Genomic DNA, 20,591 nt, shown 5'->3' on the forward strand with positions numbered 1-20,591 from the left:
TCAAGCAACACTATGTTTTATTTAAATAATTGCTGTACCTATGCGACTGTTTTATGTGTATGACATTTTTGATAATTAAATAATAAAATATTTCTAATACTTTTTAGATTGAATACTCATGTGCTGTATAAAGTCCACCCAATATTAGTCTTTTTTCCTTATATTTCCCAAAAGTGGACAGAACGGTTTCAAGCTTCCTGGCCATCATCAGTATGGAGATCAACACTTTCATAGGGTAGGTTTGGGAAGCATATAGTGCAATAAACTTGTGCAACGGGAGTAAACCTGAACAAGTTATGAGAATTTCTCCATAAGTATATCTGAAAGCTAGTTAAACCATCAAACAAATGTGACATGTACATTAACTTTCACGGTCCCCTCCTTTTATTTTCACAGTGAACACACAGTTTTACAATGTATACTAAGTAAACTGAACACATTGCTATGACAAGGCCTCGGCACTGACAACTGTATTCTGAGTGAAAAGAAAGAGATATGGAAAAAAGAAGAGAGTTTAAAAGTCCAACCCCTTCCTGTGCTCTTAAGCATTTCCTTACCAATACCTAACCATTTCCTGTGCAGCAATACTGTGAGCCCAGGGCGCTGTGATGAAATCCTCCCATGCGGCTCACAGGAAGTGGGCTGAGTAGCGCTGGACTCGGAAGAGCAATGCAATGTAGTAAATGAAAGAACATTTGTGGGGGCAGCACCTGAAAAACTAATTTTTGACACAGAGCAGTCCCTGCTGCAGCTTCTCACCTTGTGACTTTGTCCTGCCTGCAGCAGACTAATGACATAATCTTGGCCTAGGCAAAGTCACTTGACTGGCACACAATAACTTCTTTCCTTATTGATTAAAGCTATTTTTTTAAATTTTTATTTTATTTTACGGTTGCTGTATTTTAATGGCATTGGAGGAATTTATTAATGCAGTACCATTTATATCCTTTTAAACTCAGTAGCTGCATGGACACAGACGCTGCTCCCAATCAGACATCCACAAGGATGGCCCTGAATGCACACTGTCAGCGCTCAGCGCCCTGCACCAATGTCAGATTGGGAGCAGCGCCTATGTCCGTGACATCAATGGTACTGCAAGCACAAAGCTCCCGTGCATCCCCGTGTGGGTAAAGATCGCTCTCAATCAATGGGTTTACACTTTAGTACTCTCCATGTGAATGAGGACATACTTGTAAATATACTGAAATGTCCACTTAAAGCAGTTTTAATAAATGAAGAATCGTAAATGCAAAAACATATTTTATGCATTTTTTTTTAACCAAAAAAAAAAGAAAAGTTTGTTTAAAAAGCACAATGGACATGAATTTAAAACAAAGACTTTCATAAACCCACACAGTTACACTGGTAAGAACCATGCATTACTACATGTGTGTAAGTGCTAGAAAGCCTTCACTTAAATGCAGAGAGTAGCATCTAGAACTAGGGTAGAACTTACCTCCATCTTGGGCACCAACAAGAGTTGTTTTTTTATCCTCAAGAAGACAGAGTCAAAAGCCAACTGGTGAGCTACCTGATTTTGGCGAGTTAGAGCTGATCGGGCGGAGGAAAGAAGGCCGGCATTGACTGCTCCTTTCTCCTGAAAGAGATGTATGAAAAAGAAACAATGATCCACGCTACATCCTACCAGTTTTTTTTTTTAAACGAGCCCATGTATTAATAACATGTAAAATCAAAAAGATAAACAAGTTATACAGTGTTCTTGCATGGTGAGCTTTCCTTCTATATTTTCAGTTGTCTTTGTACTGCTGAAGTTCTTGTACTCAGAGAAGACTGGTGTATTGTTGTACATATGTGAGTTGTGACCTACTGTATACTTGTGACTTTTGCTGAGCAAGTAAATAAGTACTTCTGTCCTGTACATGGAGCATGCTAGGCTTGCTTCACCAGGGTAGAGCTACATAATGCTAGGTTAATTGACTTCCACTTAGATCATCCCTAATGTGTGTTTACATAATTGTGGAAATTATGCCGGCTATTGTTTTTTCCGACAGCCGCCATCGATGGATGCCAAAATATCTAAACAGTAGTTGTATATGATTGGATGCAGGCGCTGTTCAGCCTGACAATTTTTCGCCTGGCTCCTTCGATTTGCAGATCAAGCTGGAGGGTTGCTCCATGTATGAACAGCTTAAAGGCGTATGAATAGCCAAAAGTTTTTTAAAGGAGAAGTATAGCCAAAGCTTTTTTGGCTATACTTCTCCTAGGCATCACATGAGTGCAGTTCATTCTATACTTCTGTGACTCATTTTCAGCCGACAGCAGGCTAAAGCCCACTGACTGCTGACGTCACAGAGTCAGTCCAGGCTCTGAAGAGATCTTAACCTTATGGTCCTAGATCAGCGATGGCAAACCTATGGCACGCTCACTGAACACTGATCAGGGAACTATTGTCTGTATAAGTCAGAATTTAGTGTTCCTGTCATTGATGAATAAGCAGCGATAAGCAAAGACTGGTTTATTTGGGACAGCATAGAGGGAAGGGTATAGCTAACCTTTAGCATGTACAATGTCTCCATCAGGCTTCCATACTCTGCCGGGTTGCCTTTCTGGAGGTAATTGTACTCCTGCCAGGGGTTTTTGCTGCTCTTACGCTCTGTGCTGCTTGCCTCCTGCATGCCAGTAAGGCTGCGAGGGCTGTAGGATTCAGACAAGTGTTTTCCGGCTGTGGACAGGATCCTAGAAAACATGAATAGAACAGGTTTTTTGAATGTTAAAAATATACATTTATATACCATCAAGAACACAAAATGTAAATGGATTTCTAGTTAAACGGTCAGTCCTCTCAAAACTGCTATTTTAGGGTTTGATAAAGTCTGTAAATGTAAACCACATAACAGTTTCTTAAAGTGGATGTAAACCTTCATATAGTGACCAGCCTCAGATGATACAGAGAGATGAAACAAATCCTCCTACATACGTTTACTATACTTACGTATATCTGCTGCCTTCATTTTTATATACTGTTTAGAAAGTGCACATTGTGTTAGAATTTTGACTTCCTCATTCAGCAGTAGCAGTGTAGTGTTGGATTACACTGGGAGACAGCTGATTGGAGGAAAGGCACACACCACCCTCCAGATAGGCAGAGACTTTCAGAGCTGTCCTCTGACTAGAGCAGCTTTCTGCTAATCTATTTATAGCACCCACCCTGACACAAAATTCAGCCTGGTTTTATCACCTGTCAGAGAACTTGTCATACATTATCATGCTGATAACAGAAGAACAGAGCAGGAGAAAGCCACAGAACTTAGTGCTTTGAAAAGAGATAATAAAACACTACAGATATATGTGCCCAGCTCAAATTTCATGAAGCGGGTTTACATCCACTTTAAAGTAGAACAAAACAAGGTCTGTCCAGGACAGGATCTCTCTTGCCACAATGAGATTTCCTGTTTCTCCCTGATGGATTGATGCATGCCACCATTGTGGCATTTTCCACTTATATTTGGATTGGATGATCCTCCAATAGGTTGGTCCAACCCGGCAGAGACAGCTAAATCAACTGAACAATCGAGAGGTTGATCAGAAGACAAGATTTCTCTGACAACCAAATCTCCTACATAGACAGGGTGCCCAGGACTCCTCCCTAACCTAACAGGATGGCATCTGTCAAAGAGATCTTACAAAATACAGGAAGAAAGGACTTCCCCAGTTGCTGGGGGATGTCAAGAGAGTGCGGGATTCCATGAGCACTCAGCAGGGCTAGTACTGGGGCCAGTACCCCGGTGAACACTAAGCGTTTGCAGATGAAAGGCTTAATGCTAGGGCTAAAAACTGAAACTGAAGGGGACCCACAAAAAAAAAAAAAAGTCTCCCTTGTGAAGGGAGGGGATGAAAGACCTATTTGATTTCATATGAAATTTCCAGGTCTGAATGAAGACATTCGCCCCCTTGAGATCCAAGATGGGGCAGATGCCACTCTTGGGTTTGGGAACTAAACAGGTTGGAATAAAACCCCCTTGATCCAGAAGACCCGAGAGGGATAACTGGAGATCTGCTAATCTGTTCAATCGCAAATGAAGGTTGACAGCGAGAAACTGAGGAGGGAGCTAAAAGCTTCTCAACCATCTGGGGTGAACACTATCCGAGTGACCACAAATGTTTCCAAATTCCAAAATTCCCCAACTTTGGAAATCTTCAGCCTAGGTTTACATTGTAGTGATTTGCCATGCGGTTTGAGAGATCATTGTCATTGTTCTAATCGGTGCGACACCGATTTTGCAAGGGTAGTTCCTGCACTACTTTTGCCAATTTCAGGTGCGACTTTAATAGACATCTGTGCATGAAGCCACACAGGTGTCTAACAAATAGCACCTGAATTTGCGCTGACCTTGCTAATTTGAAATTGTGCTACTTCAAGTGAAGTGGGCGTGATTTCAAAGTAGCATCAATGTGAACCAGGGCTAAGTCAAAGAAGGTCTGCCAAAAGGTTTGGCAGACTGAGCATCAGACCTTGTGGGTGGACTAGAAGCCAACTTTGAGGGGTTTGAACGTGGATGTTTCTGGAGTGGTGAACAGAAAAGGACTCTTAATTGCCAGCAAGGAATGAGCCTTCCAGGTTTGTGGCTTAGGCTTCCTACACTGAAGAAGACTGGTGATCTTCCTAAAAGTAGTGCCCTTGATAATGGCATCCAGAGTAGATGTGAAGAGATGTGGCCACTTGAAAGGCATGCACATCCGATGCATTTTAGATGCAGGTTCTGCAGTCCAACAATTTAACTAAAGTGCCCTCTGCACATGTACTGAAAAGAGACCCACCACAACCACAGCTTAAAGCTTCAACCATTTATTCCACATATTCTACGATCATGGGATCAACCACAGGATTAACAAGATGCCTCTCATTTAATTTTAAAAGCAAAACATTTTTTTTTTTAAGATTGCAGGTAGGTGTCCAATCATTATTGAGTTGTTGAGGGAATACTAATACTCGTAGTTAATTTGACTAAACGTTATCTCTACCCAAGATGATCTTTATGATCCAAGTTGGGCAGCAACAATGTCCTTTATGTTTTCTAAAAGACAGCTAAGAAAGAGCTGAGGTCCTACAAACCTACAAAGCTAAATACGGTACAAGGGACAGAGCAGACACTAAATATTGAGGCAAATCAATCTACCACTATGTAATGTATATCTTAGACATAAGACCAGCACCCGATTTCTATGTATGTATATATATATATATATATATATATATATATATATATATATATATATATATATATATATATATATAAAGGCCAGAATGATGTTCCATCTTGGGGGCTCAGTCTGTAAAAAAAAAAAAAAAACCCTGGATATAAAGTCCCAGGAAAGATGTAAGTTTTGACCAGGAAGCAAAAGAAACAAAGAAACATATGTAAACTCATATGGATATGTTAAAGAATGTGCTAAAACAATAATTCTTGCCAGCCCCTATAGCATCCCCCATATTGTGGAATACAATTTTAAAATGATCGGGGAATAGTTTCTTATTATGCATAGGATAAATGACTATATTTGCCGTTCGAGTTGCATTTGTATGCGGACAATCATACATGAAGACTAACTGTACCTTAGTAAGATAACTATATATGATGATTAATTGTCCTTAAATATGAGCAATTCGCAAATCGGTGATTTATGCAGCGTATATTAATAACAGTAACATGTTACTTGATGCATATTGTTTGAACATGGTGCAGATAAGTCTACAGATTGCTGCACTCTGTGGTTGGTCTGCGCCGTTCGTAGCTGCTCACGGTACAGTTAAGTGCTGTGGGTGGCTTGTGATTGGTGCAGTGCCCCGCAGATCAGGCATTCGGATTTGATTGGTTGGTTACGTGAATAAAAGAACACTTCCGGTATCTTTAGTTACGCCCTCAGATGAAGTCGGAAATGACGAAACGCGTCAGGATGCAACTATACCAGAAGTGACGAGTGCGCCTCAATCCCTGCGTTCCAACGATCCGAGGAAAATACGGAAGTGCACATCTTTAGGTGCACGTTGCAAACGATTGTTTCTCCTCGGACGTATTCGACTCAGCGGAATAAGGCACAGTATTTTTAACGCTTAAACAGTTTTCCACTTGGTACGCATATACAGATTTTGCTTTTACATAATAAATATTGTTATACAGTATTATGCTATGTTTGGGCATTTTTGTTTCCTATATGTGAAAGCCGATTTCCAACAAGGGAGATAACAAGTGGCAAAAGGAGAAAACTGCATTGGCATTTTGAAGGCTTGTTGGTTTCATATGTTTGGTGAGTGCATCCCCATAGGGGGTCGTCCTTTGTCCCACAAGTGGTGATCTATATGGTGGAAGCTGTGTTTCAATCACAAAGCAAGTGGATAGAACAAAGCACCCTGTCTTCTGGACACTGAACTGAACTTTAACGCATGTTTTGGAAAAAAATGTGCATGCGCTGCTATACATAAAAAGTGGACTTTTTAGTTTGAGTTACATGTTTTGTGTATTTTTCATATGGATATGTTGTTTATTGGGGTCCATGTTCTACCTGACCCCGAGTGTGAAATAAAGCTTGATTCCCAAAAACACATAGAAGTACATATACACATAGAAGTATGAGTTCAGATATATACTTCTTCTGGTGTCTGGGTCAAAGCTGTGATAGGTCTGCTGCGTCAAAGTATGCGTCACCAACTGTAAATACCTTGTGGTACATGTAGCCTGGGAGAAGTGTCATGACTGAGTTACTTTGCTTACCGACTTGCCAACTGTTGTTCGAAGTCACCGCACTGTCTTAACAACTCACCACAAGAAGCTATGATCCTGAAAGGGAAACAAAGAGCAATAATCAAAAGGACAATTATAAAAAAAAAAAAAAAAAAAAAAAAAGAGAGAAACCAAGCTTTTGCTTTCTTCTTAAAATGTAAACAAATAAAATAACTGAAAAGGCAAAACTTTTTTTTCATAGTCTTGTGGATTTACAACCACTGTCAGGTTTTTATTGTTTTTTTATATCCCTGTTAGGAGGGATTTACGCTCTCTAAATGTCCAGATCACCAATGTCAACAGGAATGAAAGTGAAAGTCTGCAAGACAGGAAGAGAAGGGATATTTTCCCAGCAAGACGCAGATTATTTAAAAAAAGAAAAGAAAAAAAAAAGAAAGAAAAAAGATAAAGAAATAAAAAATATAAAGAAATAAAATAAAAGGGTTTTGGCTTTAGATATACTTTAATCTAAATCTCAGCTAGATGTGAAATTTCAAATGTTGGGCAAAAAATTCTGGGAATGAAGGACACTGTGCAGTGTGACAATTTACTATGCTATACAATTTGAAAGAGAAATGTACAGAACAATTGCGCTAGTTTTACTTTTAGGCCTGGTTCACACCTATGCAGATCAAAAGAACAACCTCCCATGCCTAAAAGGAATGCTCTGGCATTGGTAGACCACAGATCTTAAAATGACTCCAATATTGGCAAAACTTTGCAGCCTAGTAAAGGCTGGGGAAGCCCAGAAGACGCACTAGAAAACAAAAACAGAGGGTGCACCAGCCTAAAATGTAAAAACAATTGGCAGCAAAAAAAAAAAAGTGAAAAAACAGTGTGCCCTAATCCATACCAGGCCCTTTGCGTCTGGTATAGATTTTAAGGGGAACCCCATGCCAAAATATACAAATAAAAAAAAGGTGTGGTGTCCCCCCCAAAATTCAAGCGAGACCCTTATCCAAGCATGCAGCCTGGTAGGTCAGAAAAAGGAGGGGAGTGAGCGAGCACCTCCCCTCCCCCTCCTGAACCATACCAGGCCATATGCCCTTAACAAGTGGGGCCCCCCTGCCCCAAAGTACCCCCCATGCTGAGGACATGTGGCCTGGTATGGTTCAGGAGGGGGCACTCGCAAGGCCCCCCACCTTCCTGACTTGACGGGCTGCGTGCTTAGATAAGGGCCTGGTACAAATTGGGAGGGGGGGGGGGGGGCCCTACGCTGTTTTTTCACAATGTTTTATTGCTAGGAATGTTTTTTTTTCTTTTTACATTCGGCTGTCAGCATGGAACCCCACTGACAGCTGATGACTCATCGTTTGTTAGGGACACGGTGGCTGGCTTGCCGGCCTGCTCTTTAACCAGCTGTTCTTCAAATCGAATTCGAATTGGTCGATAAATTTTCGACCGATTCTAGTTCTAATTGCTCCAAAAATGTGAAAACAGATTTACACATTGGAAGTAATAACTTAGGCCTGTATCCATTTTTCATCTGATTTCTAACCCCAAAAAATCATGACGGAACGGATGAAGAAAAAGGGAACGCCCGTGTGAAAGGGGCCTTGTTGTTAACTGGTACCCAAAGCTGAACAGCATATTGTAGATGAGCTTTACTAATGATTTGTACAGGGGCAAAATTCTGTCTGTCTTTCTGGTGTCAATATCTCTTAATACAATAAAGCATTTTGATAGCTTTAGAAACCACAGCTTGGCATTGCATGTTATTACGTAGCTAAATGATCTACCTGAACACCTAGATCCTTCTCAACCATTGACTCCTCCACTTGTTTTCTTCCTAGAATGTATGATGTTTGCAGGTTTTAGCCCCCCAAATGCATAACTCTTCATTTATCAACATTAAGTTAGAATGACGTGGCAAAAGTAAATGTGAAAGGAGAAGAGAGAGGAGAGCAGATGCATGGAGGGGAAAGGAAAGTGGAAAGGAGATGTGCAAGAGAGGAGGAGGAGGAGGAGGAAGAGGAGGAGGAGGAGGAGGAGGAGGAGGAGGAGGAGGAGGAGGAGGAGGTTATATAAAAGGTATGAGATGCGAGAGGAGAGGATAAGTGATACACGAGCAGAGGAAAAATATGCGAAAAAAAAAAAAAAAAAAAAAAAGAAGAGATAAGAGAAAGGAGAGATACAAGGGGAGAGGAGGTATGAAGAGAGAAGAGAAGAGATGTGATATGGGAAAATAAGAGAAACAAGAAGAGTGCTGATACAAGGGTTGATAAAGTAAGATGAGAGGAGAGGTAATAAAAGAGAAATGTAGAGCAGACATGAGCGGAGAGGAGAAGCAAGGAGATAGAATACGCAAAAAGAATAAGAAGTAAAAGGAACGTCAAGCTTCTGTCTGCAACTTGAGGCCTAAAAAAAAATATGAGGTGATCTCATTGCCAAGTCCCCTCTTCCCTTCCAATATTAGCTGTTTCACAGCATTATTTTAACATTCATTGTTTTCTGAATTTGACAACATAACCCAGGAAGAATGCAATCTTTCCACTATATACCCCACCAACCGCTTACATAAGTCTACATAAGTCTCTGCCCAGGGAACTTTACCTGACCGAGTTTTGGAAGGCTGCCCAGTCTTCCAGGAATAGGGAGTCAGAGGGCACACTGTCCAGTTTGTACTTCTTCCTTATTGACTGTAGTGTGTTTGTGAAATCCGACACATATCTGGGAAACAAAGAACACAGAGGATAAATGAAATGCACTGGAGCAAAACCATGAAGTGACGCTTCTTACACACCTGTATGTCAAGCAGCACCAAAATGTAGTGGGCTTGTCAGCAATGTAAGCAAAGCTGGGTTTTGCCTTTGTTTAAATAACTGATATGCCAGTAAATTCCGATAATGATATCCCCAAATAAGGTAACCGCATCTGATTTATTCTGGCACGACAGCTGTCCTGTAAAGGAGACAACTGCTACACTACCTGGGACAATGTGCTGATGCAACAGACATTGCATATATTAACATTTTGTTTGAAGCTAAACTCCAGATAGGATCTTAATTGCATAGTAACACTGGTCCACCGTGGACCGATGAAAGTATGCATATCTCATATTTGAGAACCTGATATCCACTGTAGTAGGCCTTGTGCCAAGCGACTGCCTTGGTACACACTGACCACAGAGGGTCACTCACTTTGCACTGATACCATGCAGAGAATGCCTTGTATTTTTTCAATGAATGCAAGGGATTCTCCATATGGAGCTATTAAAGAGGTAGAGCTATACACAAATTGATGGTCTCCTCTTTTTAGTGGCTAAATTACAAATCACTGTGGTTGAGGAGTTTTCCTTTAAAGGAAATCTTTCATGAACCTGAGCAATTCTGAGTATACGAATGTAAAAAACATAAGCAGAGGTTACTTACAGTAAAAACAAACTGCTGTTTACATTTCCCATTACCATGCTTGGGTATTCTTTGCCTTAACCTTGTTAAAGCCAGCCATAGACTGTTCTAATCTCAGCTGGTTCAGCAGTGACCGGTCGAGATTCAAACATGTATAGGCAGGCTGAATGTACCAAAGTCAATCGATCAATCAACTTGGGTACAACCATCCTGTTGGATTTTACATGTGATTATGGCTAGCAGCTATTATAGCCACCAGCAGCAATCACTATGTTCTCCAGTGGTGATGGCAACACCCACCCTAAGAACACAATGGCTCCACATGAAAAATTCCCCTATCAACACTGTCTGTATTTATGGGGGAATCAAGTGAATCCCTGTCCTGCAACCCGCAGTCGGCTTAAAAGGAATAAAGCATGTTCTTGGACTTTAAAGAAAAATAATGTGCTATTGTGCTCACTGGAGCCCAACCATCAATCACTGAATGGGGCACATAAAAAGGCCAGGAGAATGGTAGGGAACGGAACACCAGATAAAATGGATGCAGCTCCTCTCAAAGTTAGGGGGCCCCCATCTAGGTGTAGCGATTTATTAAAAAAGCATAAAATACGATAAAAACGTTTGTATTGAACTGTACTGTAATTGTGTTGTCCCCTCTATACATTGTAAAGCGATGCGTAAAACTGTTGGCGCTATATAAATTGTGTATAATAATAAGAAGAAGAAGAAGAATAATAGTAGATCAAGGCTTGTCATAGACCCATATAGACCTCCACAGGATCACCGTGAGGCTGCAGAGCTCAGCAGGCATGTGGCTAGTTGAAGCCGAGTTATTGAAGGAAGTGCAGCGGTCAGATTTCAGACTGGAACATAAGCATCAGCAGCTTCCAGAAGTGGCAAGATGGCTGCGGCTTCTAACAGCACCTCTCTAGACTGGGTGAAGACAGGAAGAGGGGATGTTCTTTGACTTTGCAAAGTGAATTTTTACTTAGCTTAGGTAATGAGGTGAAGGTAGAAAAAAAAAACTATTTTGCAAAGAACAGCCAATCATGTGAAAGGAAAATTTAAAAAAACAGCAATTTGTTTTTACTGCAAGTAACTTCTGCTTATGTTTTTCTTTTTCTATTCATATACCCAAAAATGCCCAGATTCATGAAAGATTTCATTTAAAGCAAAACATTAATTAATATTATAATTATTTAAACTAAACAAGTGACTTTTTGAATTTGCTGTAAAGTGCACAACATGGTAAATTCTATGAGGTCTGGGATACTCATAGCGAGCTGCTACTTCAGGGATCAGAACATAAAATCCTTGCCTACTACCCCATACCTTTCAACACCCCAAACTGCTGTCTTTGGACTCTCCAAGGGTTGAGGCCAGGTGATCAAAATAGACTTAAAAACTATGTTAAATAGCTTCACTTTATTTGTGACTGGTTATAATAACTGTGATATTGCGCACAGGGCTATCCATTTTTTTTTTTTTTTTACTCCTTAATGCCTCTGAGTTTTTCCTTATATGCATGCCTAAAAAAGTCAAATGGTCTATGCGCTTTTGATACTTTGTATACAGATGTTCCAAAGAAAAGTCATACTCACTTTTTAAATAAAGCTTGTAGTGCCTGCAGAACACCGCAGACTCCAAGACCATCTGTCAGTTTGATACAACGATCAACAGCGCCTGAAGCCAGGCTGAAAAGCCGAGATATTGAGTGTGAGAGTTCTTGGACACAGTCTAGAACCTCCCCATGTTCCTAAAACACATAAATGTCTAGAGTAAGATCTATCTGACTGTAAAGGTAGCACCGGTTCTACTTGTAAGTCAGGATATTGTTTAAAATAGGTAGCTGTTGAATACATGAAATATACCCACTTCACACTTTGCTTCCTTGCTATGCAAAGCAGTTTGTAGCTTTGCCCCCTTTCACAAGACTCAAACAAAAGTGCCATTGTCACATGGATTCTCCAGTTACATTATTTTAATGATGGGGAATCCAACAGAGGCGTGTCACATCATCAACTGGTCTTGTAATGATCATGGTAGATAAGAGGACGACGACAGCAGTCCTTTGTGATTGCTCAATCTGACCTCACTCAAGGCAAGCCAATTGCAAAGGGCTCCATTAACTTTTCGGGTTGGTAAAGCGAGATGTCGCAAGCAGGAGATGACGTATCAGGACTGTTTTTACTTGCCCAGTTAATTTTCCACCCCCAAATACACTTGACTAACAGGTTATTGCTACCATAGAAATACAACTGTCATGTAATTTGGCTGAAAACCAGATCACAGTCATCCCATGTCTATGTATGACTTTAGAAGTAGCTGATTAAATTGATGATGACATCTAACCACGGTTTTCAATTTATAATGCCAGAGTGGGATTCCCAGAATCACAAGGCCAATAGAGGGTTTCATCCCAATGGGTAAATAGTAAGCAAATAAATCCGAGGGTCTTAACTACCCCTCCAAATCGACACCAATACTGCACATATATTAAAAGTTAATAGAATTCTTTAATTCATAGTTAAAAGGCTCAGATAAAAACATCAAGAACATCTGTCAAGAACATTCATACTACCAATCACCCCCAATTAGAGGATTGGAGACTGTTTAAACAGGGTAGTCTTCTGCGATAAGGTAGAAGTGACTAATGCATTTTGCGAGATAGGACCTTCTATCTTGTATAAGGTATGGTACAGGCAAGTTCTAAAGACAAAAATACATATAAAATCACATAATATCCAATATATAGTGTGTATCATAATCAGATGTCAAAAACATGTAATAACTATCCCCAGGGAGTACGGGGAACAAAAAAAATAAACATAGAATTATATCCTGACAATATACCGTATTATAAATGTTTGAAATCCACCAAACATATGGTTTGGATTGCACACATTTATAGTAAGGTATATTAAAAGTAGGGCTGTGAAAAGTAAAGATTAATTCCTCAATCAATCGTTAAATTTTTTGATCAATCAAATTTTTTTTGATCGATCAAAATACTCACCTCTCCGCCGGGTCTTCAGGGAGTTCCGTCAGACATCCGGTGACGTCACAGACATCTACTCCTCCTCCTCCCCCCGTCCGGTGACGTAGATGTTCTGATTGAACATAACGCGTACGGGAGAGGATCTACACATGACGTCACCCGCTGCTGCCCTACAGAACGAACACGATTGTCGGCTTTACATGTTGTGTTTTTATCATCTTCATGTGAGTAGTTTGTGTTTGCACACAAAAATTTAATCTTATACTTAAGTGGTGAGCACTTAGATCTTTTCTTTCTACCCATGACCTGGCATCCTTGCTGAGATCTAAGGAGACGTGAGAGAAGTTTATGGTCCGTGTTAACCCTTTTGATACCCACTTACATGACCATCTGTTTGCACAGGGGTCCATGCCATAAGGTGAGAGCGATCAGTTAGACCGGAGGTGGAGGGATTGTCACGCTACTGTGTAAAAAAAAAAAAAAAAAAAAAATGAGTTACGTCAGTGCTACAGTTTGAATTTAAAATGTATTTGTGTGAACTGTGAAGTTAAGTCATGGATTGTGGAAACTAACTAGTGTCGGGTGATTGTATATAGTGAATACCACATTTACCACTGACTAATGCAGAGTTGCAATGGAAGGAGATCAGCTAAAAAGTAGTTGGATCTGTATGTGCATTATAATTAATCGATTAATCAATTAAAAAAAAAAAAAAAAAACGATTAATCGAACACAAAAATTTTAATCAGTAATAGCCCTAAATAAAAGGAAACAATTCTGTTTATTTTTAATTATTCTTTTTGTTACCCTTACTCCCTGGGGATAGTTCTTAAATTCTTTTGACATCTGATAGATTATTATATGAACTATATATTAGATATTATGTCATTTATATGTATTTTTGCCTTTAGAAATTGTCTCTACCGTACCTTATACAAGATAGGAGGTCCTGAAGAAGCGGGTGCTCTCGCGAAATGCAATCGACCACTTCTACCATATCGCAAAAGACTACCCTGTTAACCGCTAGCTGACCGGCCGCCACAGTTATACTGCGGCAGGTTGGCAAGGCTGAGCAAATCGCTGTAGCTATATGTCGCTCCTTTAAGACGTCATAACAGGCGCGCGTGATGTCCGTCGGGCACCCGCGATTGATCGTGACAGAATGAGAACGGGGATGTGTGTATGTGTAAACACACAAATCCTGGTTCTCTCAGGGGAGAGGAGACAAATCGTGTTTTCTCACTAAGCAGGAACACCGATCGGTCTCCTCCCTCTGTCAGTCCCACCCCCCCTACAGTTAGAACACACCTAGGGAATACAGTTAACCCCTTGATAGCCCCTAGTGTTATGTTAACTCCTTCCCTGCCAGTGACATTTATACAGTAATCAGTGGCTATTTTTAGCTCTGATCGCTGTATAAATGTCAATGGTCCCAAAATAGTGTCAAAAGTGTCTGATTTGTCCGCCGTACTGTCGCAGTCCTGATAAAAATCACAGATTGCTGCCATTACTAGTAAAAAAATAAAAAATAAAAAAAAATAATAAAAATGACATAAAATCTATCCCTTATTTTGTAGACGCTATAACTTTTGCGCAAACCAATCAATATGCACCAATTGCAATTTTTTTTTACTAAAAATATGTAGAAGATTATATATGGGCCTAAACTGACGAAGAAATGTGTGTTTTATTTATTTTTTGGATATAAGTACAAAATATATATATATTTTTTAAATTGTCACTCTTTTTTTGTTTATTGCGCAAAAAATATAAACTACAGAGGTGATCAAATACCACCAAAATAAATCTCTATTTGTAGGGAAAAAAAGGACATAAAATTTTGTTTGGGTACAATGTTGCATGACTGTGCAATTGTCAGTTAAATCAACGCAGTGCCGTATCGCAAAAAAATGGTCTGGTTAGGAAGGGGGCAAATACTTCCGGGGCTGAATTGGTTAAACACTCTTCATCCCTCTAATGGGGGATGATTGGTAGTATTCTTTGGTGTTCTTGACAGATGTTTTTATCTGGGCCTTTTACTGTATGAAATAGAGAATTGTATTAACTTTTAATATATATGAAGTATTTGTGTCCATTGGAGGGTAGTTAAAATCCTCCGATTTATTTGCTTACATCTAACTACTGGCATCCATGATATATAGTTGTGCTCATAAGTTTACATACCCTGGCCAAATTTATGAGTTCTTGGCCATTTTTCACAGAATATGAATGATAACACAAAAACTTTCCCTCATGGTTAGTGTTTGGCTGAAACCATTTATTATCAATCAACTGTGTTTACTCTTTAAATCTTAACCCTTTCATGCCTAAGTCTATTTCTGATATTTGTTGCTTACAAGTTAAAATCTGTATTTTCTGCTAGAAAATTACTTAAAACCCCCAAACATAATTTATACATACATACATACATACATACATACATATATATATATATTTTTTTTTTTTTATTATGTTTGGGGGTTCCAAGTAATTTTCTAGCAGAAAATATGGATTTTAACTTGTAAGCAACAAATATCAGAAATTTTAGTCTTTTGCAATTGTTTTAGTTGTATTTAGTCGACTAAATCTCCAGTAGATTTTAGTTGATTAAAATGCATTTTAGTTGTATAAAATCTAATGGGTGTAATTAAATTATAATACATTAGTTAAAAGTTCTCTACAATTTCCAAACTCATTATATACTGCTGGAGTGAAAAATCGAATATGTTATTATTTATGGTATTGAGGTATGAACACGCACTACACACCAGTGTTAATTTTGAAGTCAAATTTCAATTTAGTTTTAGTCTTAGTCTTTTCACTAAAAAGGCATTGTAGTTTTAATCGTATTTTAGTAATCTCAATTGTTTTAGTCGTATTTTAGTAGACTAAAATAGTATTCATTTAGTCGACTAAAATGTTTAGTCGACAAACTTAACCCTGGTGACAGGTACTCTTTATGGAGGGATCGGGGGTCTAAAAGATCCCAAATCCCTCCTTTGCAAGTCAAAGTATTCAGATCGGCAAAAACGGCAATTCTGAATACTGTAGTTTTTTTTTTTAAACAGCGCCTTTTGCAGCCGAGTAAACCGGAAGTGGTGTTGTGACACTGCTTCCGTGTTTACAGAAATAAAACTGGAACAAAGCCATTTTCGGCTTCCGTCCAGGAGGCCCAGGAAGAGCGGCAGAAGGGGGAGGGAGCTTCCCATCTTGCTCCTTCAAGATAACAGCCGAGCGGCTTTTAGCCATATCGACTTATCCCTGGAGAGCCGACTGCCCTCTCAAAAAACGGTACCGGGATGATGAATGCAGCTGCATGTATCCTCCCGGTATAACCCCTTCAAGCCAAGGCCACATATGTGCATGCGGTGGGCGCTAAGCGGATAATGGCAACAGAAACTACTCAAATGACCCAGATCAAAAAGTTTACATACCCCAATTCTTAATACTGTGTATTGCCCCCTTTAACATCAATGACAGCTTTTTGGTATTTGTGGATGATATCTTCTCAGATGGTGAAGCTGCCCATTCCTCTTGGCAAAAAGCTGAACGTTTGAGATCTCCCCAGAGTGGCTCAATGATATTGAGGTCAGGAGACTGAGATGGCCACTCCCGAACCTTCCCTTTTCTTCTGCTGTAGCCAATGACAGGTCGACATGGCCTTGTGTTTTGGATCATCGTCATGTTGGAATGCCCAAGTACGTCCAATGCGCAGCTTCCTGTCGGATGAATGCAAATGTCTCTCCAGTATTTTTTTTTATAACATACTTCATTCATCTTGCCATCAATTTTGACCAAATTTTCTGTGCCTTTGTAGCTCACACATCCCAAAAACATCAGCGACGACATGACATGGCGACTCGACTATTCAGCCCATCTTTCTTCAAGTGCCTCCTTATTGTGCATCTTGGAATAGCCACAACACGTTTTCAGAGAATCCCGTATTTCACCTGAAGTTATTTGTGAGTTTTTCTTTGCATCCCAAACAATTTTCCTAGCAGTTGTGGCTGAAATTTTAGTTGGTCTACCTGACCGTGGTTTGGTTTCAACAGAACCCATCATTTTCCACATCTTGATTAGCATTTGAACACTGTTGATTGGCATTCTCAATTCCTTGGATATCTTTTTATATCTCTTTCCAGTTTTATACAGTTCAACTACCTTTTCCCACAGATCCTTTGACAATTCTTTTGCTTTCCCCCCATGACTCAGAACCCAGAAACATCAGTGCAGCACTGAATGAAAGATGCAAGGGTCTGTCAGGAGTCCAGAAACTCATTGACCTTTTATACACACACACTAATTACAAGCAAATAGATCACAGGTGAGAATGGTTACCTTTAATAGCCATTGAAACTCCTTTGTGTCAACTTGTGTGCAAGTTGTCAGGCCAAAATTTACCAGGGTAGATCAGGGTCATTTGGGTAGTTTCTGTTGTGATTATGATTTAAAAAGAGTAAACACAGTTGATTGATACAAACAGTCAAACACTTCAGTCAAACACTAACCATGAGTGAAAGAAATGTTTTTGTATTACCATTCATATTCTCTGAAAAACCGCCAAGAAATCATAAATTATGCCAGGGTAGGTAAACTTATGAGCACAACTGTATAAGACATGGGATTCAGCTTACCAGTAAATTTACAACCAAAATGTCACATTTTAGTTTGGCTGCCTTTAATAATACACGTCCTTACAGGAAAGGTCTTACTTACCAATGGAATGGCACTAATCTGTATAAGAAGATGAGACTCCTCCAAGTCACCATACTGCAGCTGGAAAGGTTTATAGGCTCCATATACAGCTTCTACCAGTTCTGCCAACTTCACCAAATTGTGCTCCCCTAACAAAGAAACCAGGTCAGTCATCATTTGATTAATGTCTCACATGCTCTATATAAATCAGGTAAAATAAGTATTTTTCTAGGTAAATATATTTTTAAAGGCGTTATTGACATAGAATTTTCACCCCATGTCGGTAACCACCCATGCAATCCATACATACAAAGAAACCAAAACAAATACGTTGAAAAATTAAGTTATGTGTAATAAAATAGAATGGTACAGGGAAAAGGTATTGAACACCTTAAAAAGAGGTGAAAATAGGAATGGACACCACCCGAAATCTATCAGTAATACAAATTGAATCCCGCCCCTCGTTCAGTCTCAACTGATGGTCTAAAAAAAATAATGAAATAAATAAAAAAAAAGAAGTGTCTCATTACCAAGGTGTCACACAAGAAACATCTCATGATGGGTAAAAGCAAAGAGCTTTTCCCAAGACCCTTGCAACCTTATTGTTGCAAAACATACTGATGGCATTGGTTACAGAAGGATTTTTAAACTTCTAAATATTCCAATGAGCACTGTTGGGGCCATAATCCAGAAGTGGAAAGAACATAATTTCACCACAAACTGGCTACAACCAGGTGCCCCTCGCAAGATTTCCGACAGAGGAGTGAAAAGATTTATCAGAAGAAGAGTTGTCCAAGAGCCAAGGACCACTTGTGGAGAGCTTCAGAATTACCTGGAATTAGCAGGTACAATTGTTTCAAAGAAAACCATAAGTAATGCACTCAACCGTCATGGCCTGTATGCACGCTCACCACACAAGACTCCATTGCTGAGGAAAAAGCATGTTTAAGCTTGTTTAAAGTTTGCTCCACAACATTTAGACAAACCTGTAAAAAATACTGGGAGAATATAGTCTGGTCAGATGAGACCAAAATAGAACTCTTTCAATGCCAAAATACACACCATGTTTGGAGGTCAAATGGCGCTGCACATCACTCCAAAAACACCATACAGACAGTCAAGTTTGGATGTTGGAACATCATGGTCTGGGATTTGGTCTACGGTACTGGAAAAACATATCATTGACGAAAGGATGAATGAAAAAAAGTACCAAGACATTCTTGATAAAAATCTGCTGCCATCTACCAGGATGATGAAGATGAAATGAGGGTGGACATTTCAGCAAGACAATGATCCCAAACACAAAGCCAAGGAAACTTTCAATTGGTTTCAAAGAAAGAAAATAAAGCTGCTAGAATGGCTTAGCGAATCCCCTGACTTGAACCCAATAGAAAATCTATGGAAAGAACTAAAGATCAGAGTTCATAGAAGAGGCCCACGGAACCTTCAAGATTTGAAGACTTTGTGTGGAAGAATGGGCCAAGGTCACACCTGAGTAATGCTGCATATCGATTAGTAAAAAGGTACTTCGATGTTTTAATTACAGTGCCATCATCTATATACAGCAACAGAAGGGATTATGTAAAAAAACAGTGTGTGTTTAGTATCACTAATGCCGCGTACACACAATCAGACTATCCGGCGGACTTGGTGACAATCCGCCCGTGTGTGGGCTCTGGCGGACTTATTTCCCCCCAAAATTCTGGCAGAAAGTAATTTTGACTCAAAAATTGTCTGTCCGCCGGACAATCTGGCCGTCTGTGTGCTAGTCTGCCGGACTTTTGAAATGAACAGACTTTCCCGCAATGGATAAAAGTCCGTTCATTTTGAACGCGGCTCCAGGTAGCCGGGACTAGCGAAGGAAGTCAATGGCGCCGCCTCCAGCGGCGAGATTGACGCGTTGCTGGCCCCATCATCTGGTATGGACTTAAAGGGGAAGCCCCACGCCGAAAAAACAGCGTGGGGGTCCCCCCCAAGGTCCATATAAGACCCTTATCCGAGCTCACAACCCAGCGGGTCAGGAAAGGGGGTGGGGACGAGCGAGTGCCCCCCCCCTGAGCCGTACCAGGCCGCGTGCTCTCAACATGGGGGGGTGCTTTGGGGAAGGGGCCCCCCACCCCCAAGCACCTTGTCCCCATCTTGATGAGGACAAGGGCCTCTTCCCGACAACCCTGGCCGTTGGTTGTCAGGGTCTGCGGGCGGGGGGGCTTATCGGAATCTGGGAGCCCCTTTAATAAGTGGGCCCCCAGATGTCGGCCCCCCACCCTATGTGAATGAGTATGGGGTACAATGTACCCCTACCCATTCACCTGGTGAAAAAAAAAAATGTAAAAAAAAAAAAAAAAAAAAAAAAAAAAACACACAAGGGTTTAAAATAATTTATTGCACAGCTCCGGGGGTCTTCTTCCGTCTTGGGGGGTCTTCACGCCGGACTCCTCCGCTATCTTCTGCTAGCTCTTTTACTGGAAGAGGAGCCCGGCTTTCTTCTTTGTCGCCACCCGGGGGTCTTCTTCTGACTTCGGGGGTCTTGTCCCCCTCTTTGATTCTTCTTGCAGCTCTTTTACTGGCAGTGGCCCGGTCTTCTGTCGCTGCCTTCTCTTCTTCTTCTTCTTCCTTGAGATGTTGACTCGATGCCGTCTCTGGCCGTAATGACAGGGACGTGTTGAGTGGCGACTTATATAGGGACAATGGGCGGGGTCACCTGATGATGTCCCCGCCCATTATGTTGTCACAGTCTCAGAGGATACTCCGATAGGATAGTCCGATCCTGTGTACGCGGCACCACTCTTATCACAGGTGGTCCACTAT

The 20,591-nt window shown here is 40.4% G+C and overlaps 1 protein-coding gene across 2 annotated transcripts in view; it reads right to left on the reverse strand.

Moving 5' to 3' along the window:
- Positions 1–20,591, reverse strand: part of COG7 (component of oligomeric golgi complex 7) — an 80,307-nt gene that overhangs the window by 22,345 nt on the left and 37,371 nt on the right. For both annotated transcript variants that reach the window (XM_077449073.1, XM_077449072.1), the window contains exons 9-14: positions 17,805–17,932; positions 11,692–11,846; positions 9,294–9,410; positions 6,732–6,797; positions 2,514–2,697; positions 1,457–1,597 (exon numbers count right to left, since the gene is read on the reverse strand). In XM_077449073.1, coding sequence (XP_077305199.1) covers positions 1,457–1,597; positions 2,514–2,697; positions 6,732–6,797; positions 9,294–9,410; positions 11,692–11,846; positions 17,805–17,932 — 791 coding nt within the window. The remainder of the gene's footprint in view (positions 1–1,456; positions 1,598–2,513; positions 2,698–6,731; positions 6,798–9,293; positions 9,411–11,691; positions 11,847–17,804; positions 17,933–20,591) is intronic.

Source organism: Lithobates pipiens, unplaced genomic scaffold, assembly GCF_037356315.1.
Source record: "Lithobates pipiens isolate NorthernLeopardFrog02 unplaced genomic scaffold, aLitPip1_a1.2 Scaffold_22, whole genome shotgun sequence".
NCBI lineage: Eukaryota > Metazoa > Chordata > Amphibia > Anura > Ranidae > Lithobates > Lithobates pipiens.